General features: G+C 38.1%; 2 protein-coding genes across 2 annotated transcripts; one reads left to right on the forward strand and one right to left on the reverse strand.

The window, feature by feature from the left end:
* Positions 1-6,290: 6,290 nt before the first annotated feature.
* Positions 6,291-13,165, forward strand: LOC110056937 (spermatogenesis-associated protein 24-like). Its single transcript, XM_020763499.2, has 5 exons — positions 6,291-6,661; positions 8,076-8,138; positions 8,859-8,989; positions 9,165-9,235; positions 11,212-13,165. Exons 1-5 carry the CDS (start codon positions 6,554-6,556, stop codon positions 11,430-11,432), a joined length of 594 nt encoding a protein of 197 aa, XP_020619158.2. The 5' UTR covers positions 6,291-6,553; the 3' UTR covers positions 11,433-13,165.
* A 1,131-nt stretch (positions 13,166-14,296) lies between these two features.
* On the reverse strand, positions 14,297-16,698 carry LOC110056938 (guanylate kinase-like). The gene has a single exon (XM_020763500.2). The coding sequence runs from the start codon at positions 16,554-16,556 to the stop codon at positions 15,969-15,971; it is 588 nt and encodes a 195-aa protein (XP_020619159.2). The 5' UTR covers positions 16,557-16,698; the 3' UTR covers positions 14,297-15,968.
* Between the last annotated feature and the right edge of the window lie 608 nt (positions 16,699-17,306).

Here is a 17,306-nt window from a genome sequence, read left to right on the forward strand (position 1 = left end):
GCCCTCCTGTTGTAGACCCTTCAATCTCAGCAGTCCGTATGCTAAATAATGTAGTCCAGATCGACTCTCGTTACTTTCGGAATTAGCAGCCTTTGGTACTCCTTACTTTCGAGAGGAAAAACCCGTTATGTAAAGTTGATTTTTTTCCGAAATAAACGATGGAAATTTGTAACAAAACATTTGTTCGCTGAACGAGATAAAATTCGTTAATCCAGTTTCATGTTACTACGAAATGGGTGGACTCCATGTCTCGATGTTCTTTTCTTTATGGTGATATCATAGGAACGAGGAATCTGTATTCCTCCTCCCCACACCCACACACCGTCAGGTGCACTCCTGCTTTCACATCATCTTCTTTTCAACCCATAAAAGAGATGGGATTCTAATATCGAGAGATAAAGTTCCAGGGGAGAGTTGACTGTCTTGATGTAAAGAAAAAAAAATTGCAAGGTACTAGGAAAAACCTATTAGGCCTGAGATGTGTTATGATGACGGCCATATTGGATCAACATGGAGAAGAGGATGATGTGAAACATCGGTTGTTGTTTGGAGTTGATCCTCTTTTCAACCCATGAGAGAGATGGGACTCCAATATCAAGAGATGAAGTTCCAGGCGACAGTAGACTGTCTTAATGTAAAGACAAAATTATCAAAATACTAAGCAGAACGTTATTAGACCTGAGATGTTGGGCTTCGTTTCATGAAGACGGCCATATTAGACTAATATGGCCGATGTTTCACCACATACTCTTTTCCAACCGTTGAAGAGATGGGATTCTAACATCGTGAGGTAAAGTTTTAGGTGACAGTTTCATATCTTGATATTGACACAAAAACTTCCAAGGTACTACATAAAGAGTTATTAGACCAGGAAAGTTACACTTCGTTTCACGATGGCGGCCATATTAGACTTACATGGCTGTTGTGTCACATCATCTTTTCAACCCATAAAAGAAATGGGATTCTAAAATCGAGAGATGAAGTTCCAGGCGACAGTAGACTCTCCTGATGTAAAGACAAAAAGTAGCAAGGTAGTAGGAACAACTTTCTTAGACCTGAGATGTTGGACTTTGTTTCACAAGGACGGCTATATTCGGTACTAGGAAAAACGTTGTTACACCACAAACGTTACACTTCGTTTCAAGATGGCGGCCATATTAGACTAACATGGCGGATGTTTGACATGATTCTCTTTTTCACCCGTGAAGAGATGGGATTGTACCATCTCTTGTACCCGTGAAGAGATGGGATTGTACCAATATAAGTCAATTGTAAATATGTAAATAGCAATTTCTATTTTAATTTTTCGTTATCAAATATTTTGTTCTCGGAAATATTACCTTGTCAAGCTACTCTGAAATTCGAGCTTAAATAAAGTTTATGTATGTATGTATGTATCGAGAGATGAAGTTTTATGTTAAAGCTTTATATCTTGATGTCTACAAAAAAGTACTAAGCTACTAAATAAAAATGTTTCAGACCAGAAAAGTTGCACTTCGTTTCAAGATGGCGGCAATATTAGACTTACATGGCTATTGTTTGACACCATCCTCTTTTCAACCCGTAAAAAAGATGGGATTCTAGTATCGAGAGGTAAAGTTCCAGGCGAGAGTAGACTGTCTTGATGTAAAGACAAAAACTGGCATGGTACTTGGAAAAACGTTATTACACCTGAGATGTTGGACTTCGTTTCAGGATGGCGGCCATATTAAACTTCCATGTCTGTTGTTTCACATCATCTTCTTTTCAACACATCAAAGAGATGGGATTCTACCATGAAAGTTTGAAATCTTCATATTTACACAAAACTACCAAGGTACTACATAAAACGTTATTAGACCAGAAGCGTTACACTTCGTTTCCATATGGCGGCCAAATTAGACTTAAATAGCTGTTGTTTGACATCATCCTCTTTTCAACTCGTGAAACAGATGAGACTCTAATATCGAAAGATAAAGTTCCAGGCGAGAGTTGACTGTCGCGATGTAAAGACAAAAACTAACAAGGTACTAAGAAAAACGTTACTAGACCAGAAACGTTACACTTCGCTCCAAGATGGCGGCCATATTAGACTTAAATAGCTGTTGTTTGACATTATCGTATTTTCAACCCGTGAAAGAGATGGGATTCTAATATCGAGAAATTAAGTCCCTGGCGAGAGTAGACTGTTTTAAAGTAAAGACAAAAACTAGCAAGGTACTAGGAAAAACGTTATTAGACCTGAGATGTTGGACTTCGTTTTAAGATGGCCGATGTATTAGACTAACAAGGCCGATGTTTAACATCATTCTCTTTTTCACCTGTTGAACAGATGGAATTCTACCATCGAGAGATTTACTTTTACGTGACAATTTTATATCTTGAAATCCACACAAAAACTACCAAGCTACTAAATAAAAAGTTATTAGACCAGAAAATTAACACTTCGGTTGAAGATGGCGGCCGTATTAGACTAACATGACCATTTTTTTGGGCTTCATCTTCCTCTCAGCCCGTGAAAGAGATGGGATTGTAACAGAGATGAAATTTTAGGTGACAGCTTTACATTTTGACATTCACACAAAAGCTGCCAGGTTAGTACATTAAAAGTTTTTAGACCAGAAAACTTGCACTTCTTTTCAAGATAGCGGCCATATTGAACTAACATGGCCGTTGTTTCGACTTAATCCTCCTTTTAACCCGTGAAAGAGATGGGATTCTAATATCGAGAGATGAAGTTCCTGGTGACAGTATACTGTCTTGATGGAAAGAGAAGGTACTAAGAAAGGTACTAAGAAAAACGTTATTAGAGATGTGATGTTGGACTTCTTTTGGAGATGGCGGCCATATCAGACTAACAATGAGGATGTTTGACATCATTGTTATTTTCGCCCGTTGAAGGGATGGGATTCTACCATCGAGAGATGAAGTTTTACATTACAATTTTATATCTTGATATCCACACAAAAACTACCCAGCTACTACATAAAAAGTTATTAGACCAGAAAAGTTACACTTCTTTTCAAGATGGCGGCCATATTAGACTATCACGGCCGTTGTTTGGACTTCATCCTCTTTTCAACCCGTGAAAGAGATGGAATTCTAATATCGAGAGATGAAGTTCCAGGCGACAGTCTTGATGTAAAGAGAAAAACTAGTCAGGTACTAAGAAAAACTTAAATAGACCGGAGATGCTGAACTTCGTTTGAAGATGGCAGCCATATTAGACTAACATGGCCGATGTTTGACATCATTCTCTTTTTCACAATTTGAAGAGATGGGATTCGACCATCGAGAGACGAAGTTTTACGTGGAAGTTTTATACCTTGATATCCACGCAAAAACTACCAAGCTACTACACAAAAATATTATTAGACCAGAAAAGTCGCACTTCCTTTCAAGATTGCGGCCATATTAGACTTACATGACTGTTGTTTGACATCATCCTCTTTTCAACCTGTAAAAGAGATGGGATTCTAATATCAAGAGATAAAGTTCCAGGCGAAAGTATACTGTCTTGATGTGAAGACAAAAACTAGCAAGGTACTAGGAAAAACGTTATTACACCTGAAATGTTGGACTTCGTTTCAAGATGGCGGCCATGTTAGACTAACATGGCCGATGCTTGACATCATTCTCTTTGTCACCAGTTGAAGAGATGGGATTCTACCTTCGAGAGACGAACTTTTACGTGGAAGTTTTATTTCTTGATATCGAGATAAAAACTAATAAGCTACTACATAAAAACTTATTAGACCAGAAAAGTTGCACTTCCTTTCAAGATGGCGGCCATATTAGACTTACATGGCTGCTGTTTGTCATCATCCTCTTTTCAACCCGTAAAAGAGATGGGATTCTAATATCGTGAGATAAAGTTCCAGGCGACAGTAGACTCTCCTGATGTAAAGACAAAAAGTAGCAAGGTACTAGGAACAACTTTCTTAGACCTGAGATGTTGGACTCTGTTTCACGAGGGCGGCTATATTAGCGCAGCTCCGTAACTCCGTAGGAACAGAACCACAGGCGTGCATAGAAATAGAAACCCGTTCAACTCTTTTTTCATAGCAACACGGCTAGCAGCATGGATCGCGAGCGTGTGCGCCCAACGACGAAGACGAGGTCGCGCAACATGGCGACCATACTCCAGCTAATGTTAAGTCTTGGTTTACAGCGTACGTCTTTGATATTTGACATCCAAGTTATGGTCAATTGACACCTGTCAAAACAATGTATCTGCTGACCAGTATCAGGTGACCATATAGCGAGCTCAGGTTTATCGCTCACCGAGGTCATGTGTTTTTTAAAGTTGACTGCTGGCCAAGTACTTGTTTTCGATTGGATTGCGGGTTCATGTCTGGTTAATTTGTTGTAATTAGGGTCGGGTTGTTCGGCAATTGGGTTAACGCTAACTCAGGATTAAAAGTTAAGGTGGTATGGTACCCTCAATATGGACCAAAAAGTTTGTTTAAATATGGTGAAGAAAGATCAATTGTGTGCTATTGCACTCAAGAAGAGAAATTAAATGTCTAGAGTTTTACTCAAAATGGTTGCTATGGAAACCAGCCACAGCCTTTTGAAGTAGTGTTTTATAGTATTGACGCCAACACTTCCTGCTCTTTTACAAAACAAGAATTGACTGTCAAATAAGCATATCATGTAAGTTTCTGTTTTGTTCTGTACAATGAACCTACGTTTTGACAGTTAACTCTTATTTTCAGTGCTTTTTACAGCTTTATTTGGAAATAACCTTATTTTTTACCACACCCCGTGGACAAATCATCTCATGTCACGTGACAGATCTTAAAATGTTACGATTTTTTTGGTTTATATCATCGCGACACTATTGGTCTTTGATCAGCCCAAGTTTCGGGAATTCTACTTAAAAACCTTGCAAAGTAGAAATGTTGGCGCGAAGTCAGTCGGTACAAAAGTAAACTTTTGAGAAAAATGCACTTTAAGTTTCTTACACGAAGAATTAAGCATTTAACGAGCCACAAATAGCGGGGAAGGGGGTGCAGATTGGATCTCGGGGGAGGGGTGCAATGGTTGTTCTATTTTGTAAAAAGTTACCGCAGTTGTGGGAAATATTCCTTTTCATAAGGGAAATGAATGAGCCTGTGATGGCAATTTGAGACAAAGCTTTTCACAAATAATTATACCAATCGAGTTGTGCATGTCTTAAAAGTTTTTTTCTAAATAGGTTCGTTCATATAAGTTAAAACTAATCTATATTTTTGGTCACGTTCTTATAGTAAACAGTCGTTGCTATGGCCGTTGCTACGTGAAAAAACTTATACCACTGTGTACTTTCCTTAAATTTCACACTCATCTGGAAGGAAATTCGGCAAGATCGTTTCAAAATGTTTTTGACAAGTCCTCAAGGGTCTTAAGTCTTGTATTTCCAAGAAATTGAACTTTTCATGAACATCGCCATATTTTAGGGTACCACATCCCCTTAACCGAAGTATAAATTTATTAGGGAGTTTAAGCAAATCACTACGGCTGGTGCTACTACGGCTGCCGTGACTGAAAAGGTCTGGGGAGAGTACGTCTCGGTGGTCTGCCAAATTTTTAAGTTTAGCGAGTAAAGCGAAATACAAAGATGAAAGAAACATCGGCTAAGGAGTTTAAAATCTCTTTTATTTAGTTTCTCGCAGCCAAATGGCTTCGCTCAAAGGACGATGGTCGTTATTCGGTAGGACGAACAGATTATTTCTGAGCGAAAGCCAATGCCATACACTTTGTACCATAGCAATTTGATGGATGAAATATATAATTTCAGAGACAAATATCTCAAAGAATATCGAGTGAAGAACACAAATATATCAATACTCAAAGAAGCAAAATAGCATCGTATAGTTATCCAGATATAAAACATCTTCACTAAACCCTCAAAGCAAACTTAACCGAAGAAAAACAACCTCGTGCTCAACACGAATATTTCACTTGACTCGCTTCGCCATTCCAACACCTTTGCCAAAACTTATCGTAAATTTAGGATACGGATTTACAAGCTTATGAAAGGCAACCTTGACACAATATTTGACTGAAATTGAGTTTAAAGGATATAGTGTCCAATGGAATTCTTCAAATGTCGAGATGTCCGTTGAAAAGGGCCAGAGAAGCGAAATAAACCCGAAGTAGTAGCCACTACGGCAAAAAATCCCGACTAACGTAGTCAGATTTCACGCTACGGCTGGATGCAAGCGACGTACATGCGCATTGTCTCATTTTGGGGGAAATTTACTTGCGGCAGCCGTATAAGAGCCAGCCATAGCGATTTGCTTAAACTCCCTATTGTTTAGGGTCAGGGTTTGAGATAATTCAAAATCAAAACAGAAGGCCAAAAACATAAACAGAAAACCCTACCGTTAAGTTAGAAAACTCAAATCAAAATTATCGCTTATCCTGGGTTACCTTAATCGGGTTTTAAACAAAGCGGCCCAGTAGCTCCGCTTTAGGCTTGGCTAAATCTATATATTGGTGTCAGATGTGAGCAAAAGAACTGGGAACGAATGAGAAATCTCCGAGGAAGGCTGGATCGAGTAGTGACTGAAGGCGCTCAAATTACAAAATGGAGAAAATGTCGGATGAATCAGAACCTTCTTTTACGATTGTAAACAAACAACTTCAGGACGTAATACGGTTTCAGCACACAGCTATGGCCAGAATGAAAGCCAAGGTAGGAAAAATTGAGCTTCTTCCATGACTTGAGCATGATAAAGCTTTGGGTGCTCTAAGCATCCAAATAAGTATAAGTATCTTACATAGATCGAGATCAGAACAGCAGTGCTTTTAAGGTGGCTTAAACTATATATGATTGCAGCACTTACGGAATTTAAATACAGTTCTTTTGAGGAAGCATTTCTCGTTAAAGTCAAGTACATTCTATTTATTCAAGGTCTGACATTGAAAAGGCGATTTGTGAACAATCATGAATGTCTTCATCATCATATATAAGCTTAGTGTTTTAGGCTTCATTAATATAATATATATTAACTTCTTACTAACCGGGCGTAAGGGCCATGCTGGAGCATATTGGCCCAAGATCAGGACAGTACAGCAAGGTCTGTACTGTCGCAACCTTGGCGCAATATGCCCCAGTATGGCTCAAACAAACTAGGCTAGTAAGTTGTCCATCTAGCACAATGTGGACTGCTCAGACAGCCAATCAAAAATTCTCCTTTTTCTTGTGGACCAATTTGGGTAATAAATAAACAATAGCCTCCATTTGGTGCGAAAATATGGTAGGATATTTGTCCGTGGACATTATCTGTTCCGAGAAGTAAACAGTTTTCCGAGAGCGTAGCTCGAGGAAAACTGTGAGCTTAGAGGAACAGATAATGTCCAAGGACAAATATCCAAGCATATTTTCACGCAAAATGGAGGCTATTGTGTTTATTATCCTTCAAATCTTTTTCATAACACACGCAGTTTTGAAAATTGGGGAATATTCTCGGATATTCCCCAGTTTTGGCTGGGGAATATTTGGTCACGTGACGTGTTTAGACCAATCATGCGTGAGCAAAAATATTTGATGGATCATAATCTCGCATATTCCCCAGTTTTAGCTGGGGAATATTTGGTCATGTGACGTGTTCAGACCAATCGCGTGCAAGCAAAAATATTTGATGGATTATACTGAGAACTATAATTTGCAATGCCTTGGCCATGTCTGGAAAGTTTAAATAAGTAAGTAAGTAAAGACTTTATTTAAAGAGGGTAGCGCTAAAATAGTATAAAAATACTAATAAACCAGTGGCCCTCTAAAAATTATGTACAATACGGATGTTAAAACTATGGCATAATTATGAGATAATATAACGAATAAAAATACAATAGATAAGAGATAAAATCATTTTTTACACCGTTTCATTTTTTGCAAGCAATTAAAGTACTGAATGCAGGGAATCCAGCCTATAAAGCTTTATTGAAGTAGAATATCCCATAACCATATTAAGCTTATAATCAGACTTGCAGTTTCTTTCTTCCATTTGGGTAGAAATTCTAAGAATCATTTGAATTGAATTTTGAAAGAATTTTACTCATGGTTGGTTAATGTTCTTACGTCAACACCTTTTTAAATATTGTCTCAGATGTCAAGGACAGATGATCGAGTTCCACGTGAAGAGTATGAGAAGTTGGTCAGGGAACTTGAGGTTGTGCATCTATAATTTTATCATTTAACATTTGTAGCCTCAATTCAGTGGAACCTCATCTATTTTACCACCAACATGCTATACAACTAGGCAAACTTGTTTGTGTGATGTACAACTGTGCAAACTTGTTTGTGTCGAAAAATCAAAACCCAGGGGATCACCAATTTTGCCTTCTCTCAACCTATAACAACATTGTAAATAATCGAGTTCCGTTGAGTCAACCGGTAAACACATCAAATATCCCGCAAAATGTCCCATATTCAGCCAAACACTATCCTTTGCAACTGGGAGATACACTGACCTGTACAGGCGACCAAGAGATATGGTTTGTATCCAGGTAACTTCCAGACAAACTGGGAGAGTTAGCATAGATGTTAATAGGGTTGTTACACAATCTTATATATCAAATCATGACACCAATATTGCAACAGGTATAATGTAGAGTATATAGATTCTTTTCAGTGCATGGGGTGTTAATTTACTTTTGTCAGCTCGAAGGAGGGTGCTTATTGGACAAGGGGCACCTTATTAGGGACAGGGTGCTTGTTTCATTTTGAACATGTGAATAAATGAATTTGTTATGTACAATACTTTAGTGAAAAAAAAAAACAACAACAAAAACATGTTAACGTAACTGCAGTGTTTTTATTTAGTAGGTAAGATACACTCAATATTTATGTATTTAAATATCTATGTGGCATTCTTTATTATTGCTCTTAGGAAGAAAAACTTGAACATGTGAGAACAAAAGCAAAACTTGCTAGTGAGAGTGAAAGATTGCAGTTTGCATTGGGAGAAATAGACATTCTAAACAAGCAGCTACAGAGGGAAAAGTTATCATTTGAAAATGCGTATGTATGCTAACTATTTAAGCCTGATAATAATCACCGGCCTTATTTTGAATCTTGCTTTATTTGTTTGTGATATCTTTACATCAAGTAATAGTAAAAAAACAATAGTAAAATGTATAGCAAAGACAATAAATCAAATATTAATAAACTTCTGTACTTGTCCTAACTCATGCAGGTATGGCCAGGCCAAAAACAAAGCCCTGGAAGAAAGCCAGGAGAAGAAACAGTTCCAAACAAAGTGCCAAGGTCAGAATGTTACTGATATACCATAAATCCTCAAATTAGCACCTTCCCCCTCCAATAAGTGCCCCTCCGGCCAAAATTTAAAATAAGCACCCCCTCCCCCTATTTTGTGGGCGAGTAATGAGACAGCAAAGGATGAATAGTTTTCTTCGTGCAGTATTAGATTTGCACATTGTTTCAGTTTGTGACTATGTTAATTTCTAATGGTACCACGATTTAAACTTTAGGATCGGCTTTTTATGTCGATAAACAGCTTTTATTGTTGTTTACGTGCGGATGATGTATTGAAAAAATGATCATGTCAGGCCACAATTTGGGAAAAATTAAATAAGCGCCTCCCCTCAGTTAAGCGCCCCCCTCGAATAAGCGTCCCCGTCCTCTCCTAAATTTGAAATAAGCACCCTGGGTGCTAATTCGAAGATTTACGGTATAGATTTAGCCAATCCTAAAAGTGGAGCTCCTGATTGCAATATGTTAACCTGGCTTGAGCCTGTAATCCAATCAAAAACCAGAACCTGGGCAGCTGTTAGCTTAAAGAAAAAAAGAACATGTGACCTTGATGAGCTCTAAACCTGAGAATGTGACATGGTCATGTGATACTGGTCAGCAGATATCTTGTTTTGACTGCTGTCAATTGACCATGACATGGATGTCCAATATCAAAGTTGTACACTGTAAACCAAGGCTGCATACTTCATTCAACTTATTAGCTAGTCCTAGAGTATGGTTGCCATGTCACATGTCATCATCATTGTCATACGTACGTGCCCACGAGCAACAATAGGGACTTTAAGCAGCGGGAACGCGGACGGCAACGGGGATGCCGAAACCTGTGAGAAGGCTGGGGAGAGAAGGCCGTTGTGGCAGGAATTCACAAACATTAAGCAGCACCGTCCGAAACCGCAGTTTCCGCACTGTCAAGCTTATTGACATTATTCGTCCTCTGTTTATCTGGATGAACTAGGATGACTTCATTGAAAGAAGTTCGCAATCAACTCTTGATAATCACGATGAAGGTGTGTTAAACGATGACGAACTTCTACTCTTGTACGATTTAAACCGGTCGAATGATCTCGACCAACCTTATGATTCCTTTCCTGATTTTAACTTCGATGGTTTGAAGACGATTGCTGGTCCGAATTTTGCTTCCACAAACGCAACTTGCCCCTTCTCGCTGAGCTGTACAATGAAGTAAATGAACTTATTATCAGGAGATGTTTAATCAGATTGGCGCGACAGATCAGTGTGCCGACTCATAAAGATCTAGGTAAACCACTGATCTTACGACTGAAAATGGAAACAGCTACGCAAATTTTAATGGTGTCTACCCGTTTAAATATGTTAGAATTTCACCATAATGAGCCATTTGACATTTGAGTACTTCTTGAAAGGAAAAATTTCGATTGAAATTCGTGTAAGTTGTCTTTATTTACATAAGCTTTCAAAAAGATATTTCACGGTACTCACATGTTCGCCGACCAGCTTGAGTTGAATTCAGATTTCTCAACGTTTCTTTAAAATGAAATATGTCACATAACAAGAGAAGACAAGCATTAAAGTTCCTCGAAATTAGTAACACGGGTTATTTAGCGTTGACACAGCAGAGGAAACGAAAGCGAAAACTCACGTTTTCAGACAACACGAAATGTGCTTCACTCACGTCGGGCCCGAACGCAGAACGTCAACTTGTTTCCCGCCAGTCATGCGCAGTGGACCTTTTGGCTTTTCCCTGATATCATGGCGTTCCCGTCGCCGTCCGCGTTGTCTTTGCTTAAAGTCCCTAATGCTAGCCATGATGAAAACGAGAAAAGCAATTCATGGGTTCCTATGTCGAGTATGAGTATGGTGCTCCAATTGGTGGGTTCAAGCCACCGGAGCAAGCTCTGCTATAATTCTTGCTCTAAACAAAGTCTTTTTTGCCATCCTGTTGTTACTATTGTAGCATTCTGATATTTTGCTACTTTTCACCTTAAATTTAGCAATGGAAGAACTCTGTACTAAACAAGATGATATTTTAACAACAAAAGATGCAAAAATAAAGGAATTGAAACTTCGCCTGCTGCGCCAGAAGCAATTTCACCAACAACAACTGTCTGACTTGGACATTCATCGGCAGCAAGAACAATATATCAATTATACAACACAGAAATCTCAAGAGAACAATAAAAAGACTCGTCAGAAACGTGTTTCCTTCAGATGACCCATGCCTACATCTAGACATTTATACACCAGTCATCTTTATATTTAAATTAAATGAATCATTTTAATTATTAATTATTAATTTATAACAATCTTTGTTACTCAATGAAGAAGGTTTTTCACCAGGATGGTTTTTTACCAGGATGGAAATCCCAGAGAAATGGTCGGAGTAGTGCTGAAGAATAAAATTAATGTGTTGAGGAGATGCTAAGGATTTTATTGGGTCAGTATGTTTAGAGAAGCTATGGTATGTCACATGGTTATAAGGTAATTTTGAAGGAATGCATCTTGAACAGTGAGGCTTTTTTGGGGAGGGGGTAGGGGGTAGGGATTACTAGGGTGGTTTGGAAATCAAAAAATTGTAACAATCATCCATACTTCCACACTGCCCTGATCCTGTGAGTATCTCCCAGGGATGTTAATTGTATGTTTACTTGGGGTGACTATGACCCAAAAGGTTTGTCATGTCTGGCTAACAGCCATATCATTTAATTGAAACCTGTCAAGGTATATGAATGTACAGCACTGTGGGACCTCGATTTAATGAAGTCGTTGGGGACCGGCCAAATTTGTTCGTTAAATCAAGGGTTCGTTATATCGAAAACCTCAATATAACAAATTTGAGGGGAAACGACCAACAATGTTCGTTATATCAAGGTCATAGTTAATGACTGATTTGTAACACAGGTGACTTCTGTCATGCAATTCAATGCAATTTACGTCACCCAGAAGTACCCCAGATGCAATTCATTAAGCATGGTGGCTTTCAGTATCAATTATTTTCACTTTTGAGTAGATGCGCAGCTTTTGTTTACAAAAGAACGACACTTTCAGAGTAGTGATTTAAAAATGTTCCAGTGTAGAGGTTATACAGAAAATTGTCTATGTAAACAAGGAAACAGGCTTTAGTGTTGTTATGTAGCACTACCCAACATTTCCGGATTTCAAAGAAGATAGAGCAGAAGTTAATTGATGTCGAAATTCTATAGTGCCAATGTCTATGACATATAATAAGCTGTTCACTGAAAGGTTGCTGTCTCTTTACCATAAGGATTACAAGGATTTGTTGACTGTTGATCTGTTCAGCGTTCATCTTCTGTCGCATGTTGACACTGTAATTCTTTATATCAAGGTAGATTTTACGCTTGGACTTCCGGATTATGTTCGTTATATGAAAGAATTTGTTATATTGAGGTTCTATTCCATACATTTTACTGTAACTTTGGCCAGGACATAGAATATCATTTGTTATACCGAGGACTTTGTTAAATAGAGGTTTGTTAAATTGAGGTTCCACTGTATCTGGTTTTGGTCTCTACCGAGCTAAAGGTTTGGACCGATAAACTGAGATTATTTGTATGTCTTATAAATTGATGAAAGCTCATGCTATTTTAACAAATAGAAGATTTCACTTTTTTTTTTACCTTGAGTGACTCAAAATTGCAGCACTACTGACTAGAAAATTTATAAGTGCTTTTATAGATACTTATCACCTGCTGAATGTACCCATTTGTCTACAATAGATTGACTTAAACAATATATTTTGCAATGTATCAATATTATTGGTATTGTGTAAAGAAAGAAAACAATAACATTACTTTTGGTATAAGTAAGAGTGTGCATATTAGTTATTGAAAAAATGTTAGGAAACTTTAGTATAAACGCGTGCAAGTGTGTAAATTGTACAAAATAAGCTTTATTTATGTAAAAAAATAAATATTTTGTGTCACATTATTTAGAACAACGTAGCTTATGCTTTCAGTTTGTTAGGTTGATTTCCAGCAGTTTGCATGTAATGTCGCTGGAAATGGAAGCAAATGTTTGACTGGAGAAACCAAATTGGGACTTCCGCAAATGTGTTTTTACCTTTTACAGTTCTGGATATTCAAAAGCTATTTTTAAAGTCTTAAAGAAGTAAATAAGTGAAAAGTTTTATTTATACTTAGTCTACTGTAAGCAGCTGCTCCTACATTTAAATTTGTTGAAATATGCTTTTCACTCTGTAGCCTGTCGCAGACGCTACCTTACAACGAAATTTCCTTCTACAATGCAGCCTACTCTGCAGAGACTATTAGTTTTCACTAACAAATTTAGTGAATATGTTAGTCAGAGTGGTGTTCACTTGAATGCCAAAGTAATTCCTATTTGCTTTGGTTTTAGTAGGCTCGATTACCAGCCACTGTTTGGGAAAGGAGCCCGCGCTCCTCCCCCAAAATCGAGCCTATGGTTTTAGGCAATTGGCTTAAAAGAATAATTGTGCGACCGTCATCCATTCAGAAGTAAAACCAATCTTGACTAGCTCACTTGCATTTTCCTGTGCGGTCAGCTACCTGTATTTGCTTTGAATTTTGAAGGTTCAGTGGATTTTCTGTGTTCTTTGTCATTGGCTAGAGAAATTCGTTTGGTTTTAGTATTAGAACACTCCATTAAAAACTGCTCCATTGAAGACATTTGCTCCCTGTACAACCCTTGCTATGCTGTCAATCTCTCCCTTTTATAAATTAATTTTCCATACCTTTGGGATTCTTTGCAAAGGAAAGAAACTTTTAATAAAACTGTTACAAATCTAGCAGCGATGGGGGAGATTTGGGAGATGAAAATGGAATCAAAATGGGGCATTCAAGTAAAAAAGACACTCAGTGGACAGTTACAATTTGAGGACAACAAGTCTCCTGTTTTGAAGACTGAGCAGTCTCTCAGAATGAAGAATGCGAAATACTGAACAAATGAGCAGAAGTGCTGTGTTCTTCCCTGCAGACTTTGGAGCAAAAGAGAGACTGGTTATATTCCACCTGTTTTACTTTGAATGGTGACTTGATATAGACATGGGCAACAAGAAATTGCTGGGTTTTCTACACCAAGAAATAAGCTGTACTCAGTTTTAATCCTCGTCTTTTCATTGTAAGGCAAAAGAAACATTTTTAGTGTTTATGTCCATGCAATATTAAGCTCTGTCACAGTTCACTAGTTAATTACACTTAACGAACCAAAAAAAGAAACTTACCCAGAGACACTTAAATCTTATTATAACTAAAAGCATTTAAAATTTCTCTTTTTTACAAATATTGTAAATAAAACTTACAATAAATAAGTTGCTAACAGCACTATTTATGCTGTTTAATGTAGTAATAAAGATATACTCTGGGTGAATCAATTCAAGCCTCTAACATTGTTAATAGAAGGCAATGTGATTTCTTGTTGACTTTTTTTTGGATTTTTATTTATATCCACATAAGGTCAATGCCATTTCGGGATGATCTTTGTTTACAGTATTTGCACTGCAAGCATCCACCCCAAGTCCACCCCAATCAGTCCCTTATCATGGTACAAAAAAATAATTGCAAGAGATACAATATTTGGGCAACATTAAGAAAGCCCAGTTGGTAGATTGCAGGACTACATGGCTTGCAAAAAGTGCCATCCGGCCCTCTGCAACAAGTGAATTTTATTGTGGGGCAAGTAACTTTTCTTTATCACATGTCCGATTGGCAAGGGCTCACTGTAATGTTTCCCAGTTAAGTCAAAAAGGAAAGCAAAAACAAGCATGCATTGCCCTGGGCGAGCAAAATTTGAGAGCTACTTGTCCAAAGGGAAAGCTGCAATTCAAACATTTTTTGAGCCCCGCTACACTAACAGTACATGAATTTATCTACTAGCCTTGGGTTGCTGGTTCAAATCCGGTCAAAGAACGTTTCCTTTTTTGACAACAATGGTTTTCCAGTGAATTTTTCAGCGACAAGTAGCTGTGGATTAATCATTTGGAGATTTATACTTCTGAGCCATATGAATACAATATAGCTTAAGTTAGGGAAGGATATCTGCAATATGCCTGCAGTTAGTTACATTCAAATATGCTAATCAAGTTTGAGATCAGAAGTGTAATGATAACCAATGATTTTGTACACAGACGTTTAAAGTCAAAATGACAGGAGCCATGCTGAATAAGTTGAAAATCAACTAAGGATTAACAAATTACTATTGGTTTTCAAATCTTGAGGAAGACAAAAGATCAACAGGTTGCTAATCTATCCCTCACTTTCCATTGACAGCACAGTCTTGAAAGTCTCAAATTGCAGTTATGTTGTAACTTATTAACTAGAAATTCCTAATTACTTAAAGAAAACAAAAAAAAATCAATCTGATTCTCCATTTTCATGTGCCCTCTTCCCTGCCAGCAATAAATTTAATAAGGAACTAAATGACACAAAACTTCAAATTGTAAATTCATTACAGCTATTTTGTTTGGGCAGCCACCCCCAAATCAATAATACCGGTAAATCAGAAAAACTGTTAAGGTCTAGGTAGTGGCATTCACATATCAACAGGAAATGACAAATAGCGCATTTTATCTTTTACCTATTTTAAGTAATTGAAGTTTATTTTATATGTGTGACAATGTAATGTTAGTCAACCTAAGACCACCTTGTTGAGTTCAATAATTCCCTGAATATGTCAATGCGACAAACATTTTAACAACTGATAGCCTGTTTCATTCAGCCTGTAGCACAACAACTAAAATGATCTTAAATTACCTAAGCTACCAAAGGGAAACCACCTCCAAGTGGATCTTATTCTTGAACTCAGTGTAAGCTTCTTCCAGATCATCATTAATAATCACACTATGGAAATTGCCAGGCTGCTCAGCATACGCAAGTTCCTTCTTTGCAGTATCTAGTCGCCTAGATATTGATCCTTCTGTTTCTGTACCTCGAACACGTAGGCGTCTTTCCAGCTCATTTAATGAAGGTGTCTTCACAAAAATGTAATAACAGTCCATGCCAGTTTTCTTCAAACTGATAACTCCCTGCATATCGATGTCGAGCAAACAGACTTTGCCTGCGTCCAGGACATCTTGCACAGCCTTTTTACTAGTTCCATATAGATTCTGATTGTAAACTGCTGACTCGATAAATTCGCCACGATCAATGCTCTGCTGCATTACATTACGGCTGGTAAAGTAATACTCTTTTCCATCTGTTTCTCCTGGCCGCGGACTTCGCGTGGTGTGTGACACTGAGAAGCCAAACTTTTCAGGAAAATCCTTCATAAGACGATTCTTCAGTGTACTCTTGCCACAGCCACTTGGGCCAAACAACACTACTGGTCTGGCTCTCAACATTGACATGACAAATCCTACGATGGAAGAAACGCAAAGGAAACCCGCCAGTTAGGGGTGTTTAGACGCGTGTCCTATCGTGTCCAACAGATCGTGTAGACGTGGCCAATGGTCGCCCGGTTCGTGCCGAATAACCTTGGTCACGAAAATGAGAGAGGCGCGCATGGGGTGATGGATAAGGAATAGACCAGAGTTCCCTGCGCGCCTATTTACTGAAGTTCTCCTCCTCTCCAGCCCCTTCTTACTTTGACTGGTAAAGGACGTAGAGGTTTCGTGTGACGCTGCATAAAGACGTGTTGCTTGCGATCCATCGTGCGGGATGGTGTGTCGCCAGGTGTGGGGTAAGGGGAGTGCTAAGCCTACCTGCCTCTGTATGGGTGAAGAAGATAAAAGCAGAAACCGACACAACGTAGGATGATTTTATTTAAAGTGTACTATATATTACTTTGGCTGGCCAAACCAGCCTTCTTCAGGTACAATGAGAAGACGTGTCAAACTATCAACTTTTTGACTAATGAGATTTTATGGACTTTTTTAAGTAGCCAATCAAAATGCGAAAAAAGCTATTGACAAGGCTCACGTCATTGTGAATAAAATTCACTTATCTTTGTTTACGGCAAGTTTACGGCGTCTTTCCCCCTCATTTATTCCCGGCATTTGACCATTTTGCGGCTCTTGGTTCCACAGCCACTTTGACAATGTTATGACGCAATTTATCATCAATTAGAGGACAGACGCATAAAAAACTGACGTCAATTT

Source organism: Orbicella faveolata, unplaced genomic scaffold (assembly GCF_042242905.1).
Source record: "Orbicella faveolata isolate gen_17 unplaced genomic scaffold, um_ofav_v1 contig_1, whole genome shotgun sequence".
Taxonomy (NCBI): domain Eukaryota; kingdom Metazoa; phylum Cnidaria; class Anthozoa; order Scleractinia; family Merulinidae; genus Orbicella; species Orbicella faveolata.

What these genes read in the sequence shown, in the direction of transcription:
- LOC110056937 (XM_020763499.2), top strand. Translation starts at nt 6,554, where the DNA reads ATGGAGAAAATGTCGGATGAATCAGAACCTTCTTTTACGATTGTAAAC. An exon ending in AAGTTATCATTTGAAAATGC is followed by an intron (nt 8,990 to 9,164) that starts GTATGTATGCTA and finishes TAACTCATGCAG; the next exon opens with GTATGGCCAGGCCAAAAACA. An exon ending in GTTCCAAACAAAGTGCCAAG is followed by an intron (nt 9,236 to 11,211) that starts GTCAGAATGTTA and finishes CCTTAAATTTAG; the next exon opens with CAATGGAAGAACTCTGTACT.
- LOC110056938 (XM_020763500.2), bottom strand. Translation starts at nt 16,556, where the DNA reads ATGTCAATGTTGAGAGCCAGACCAGTAGTGTTGTTTGGCCCAAGTGGC.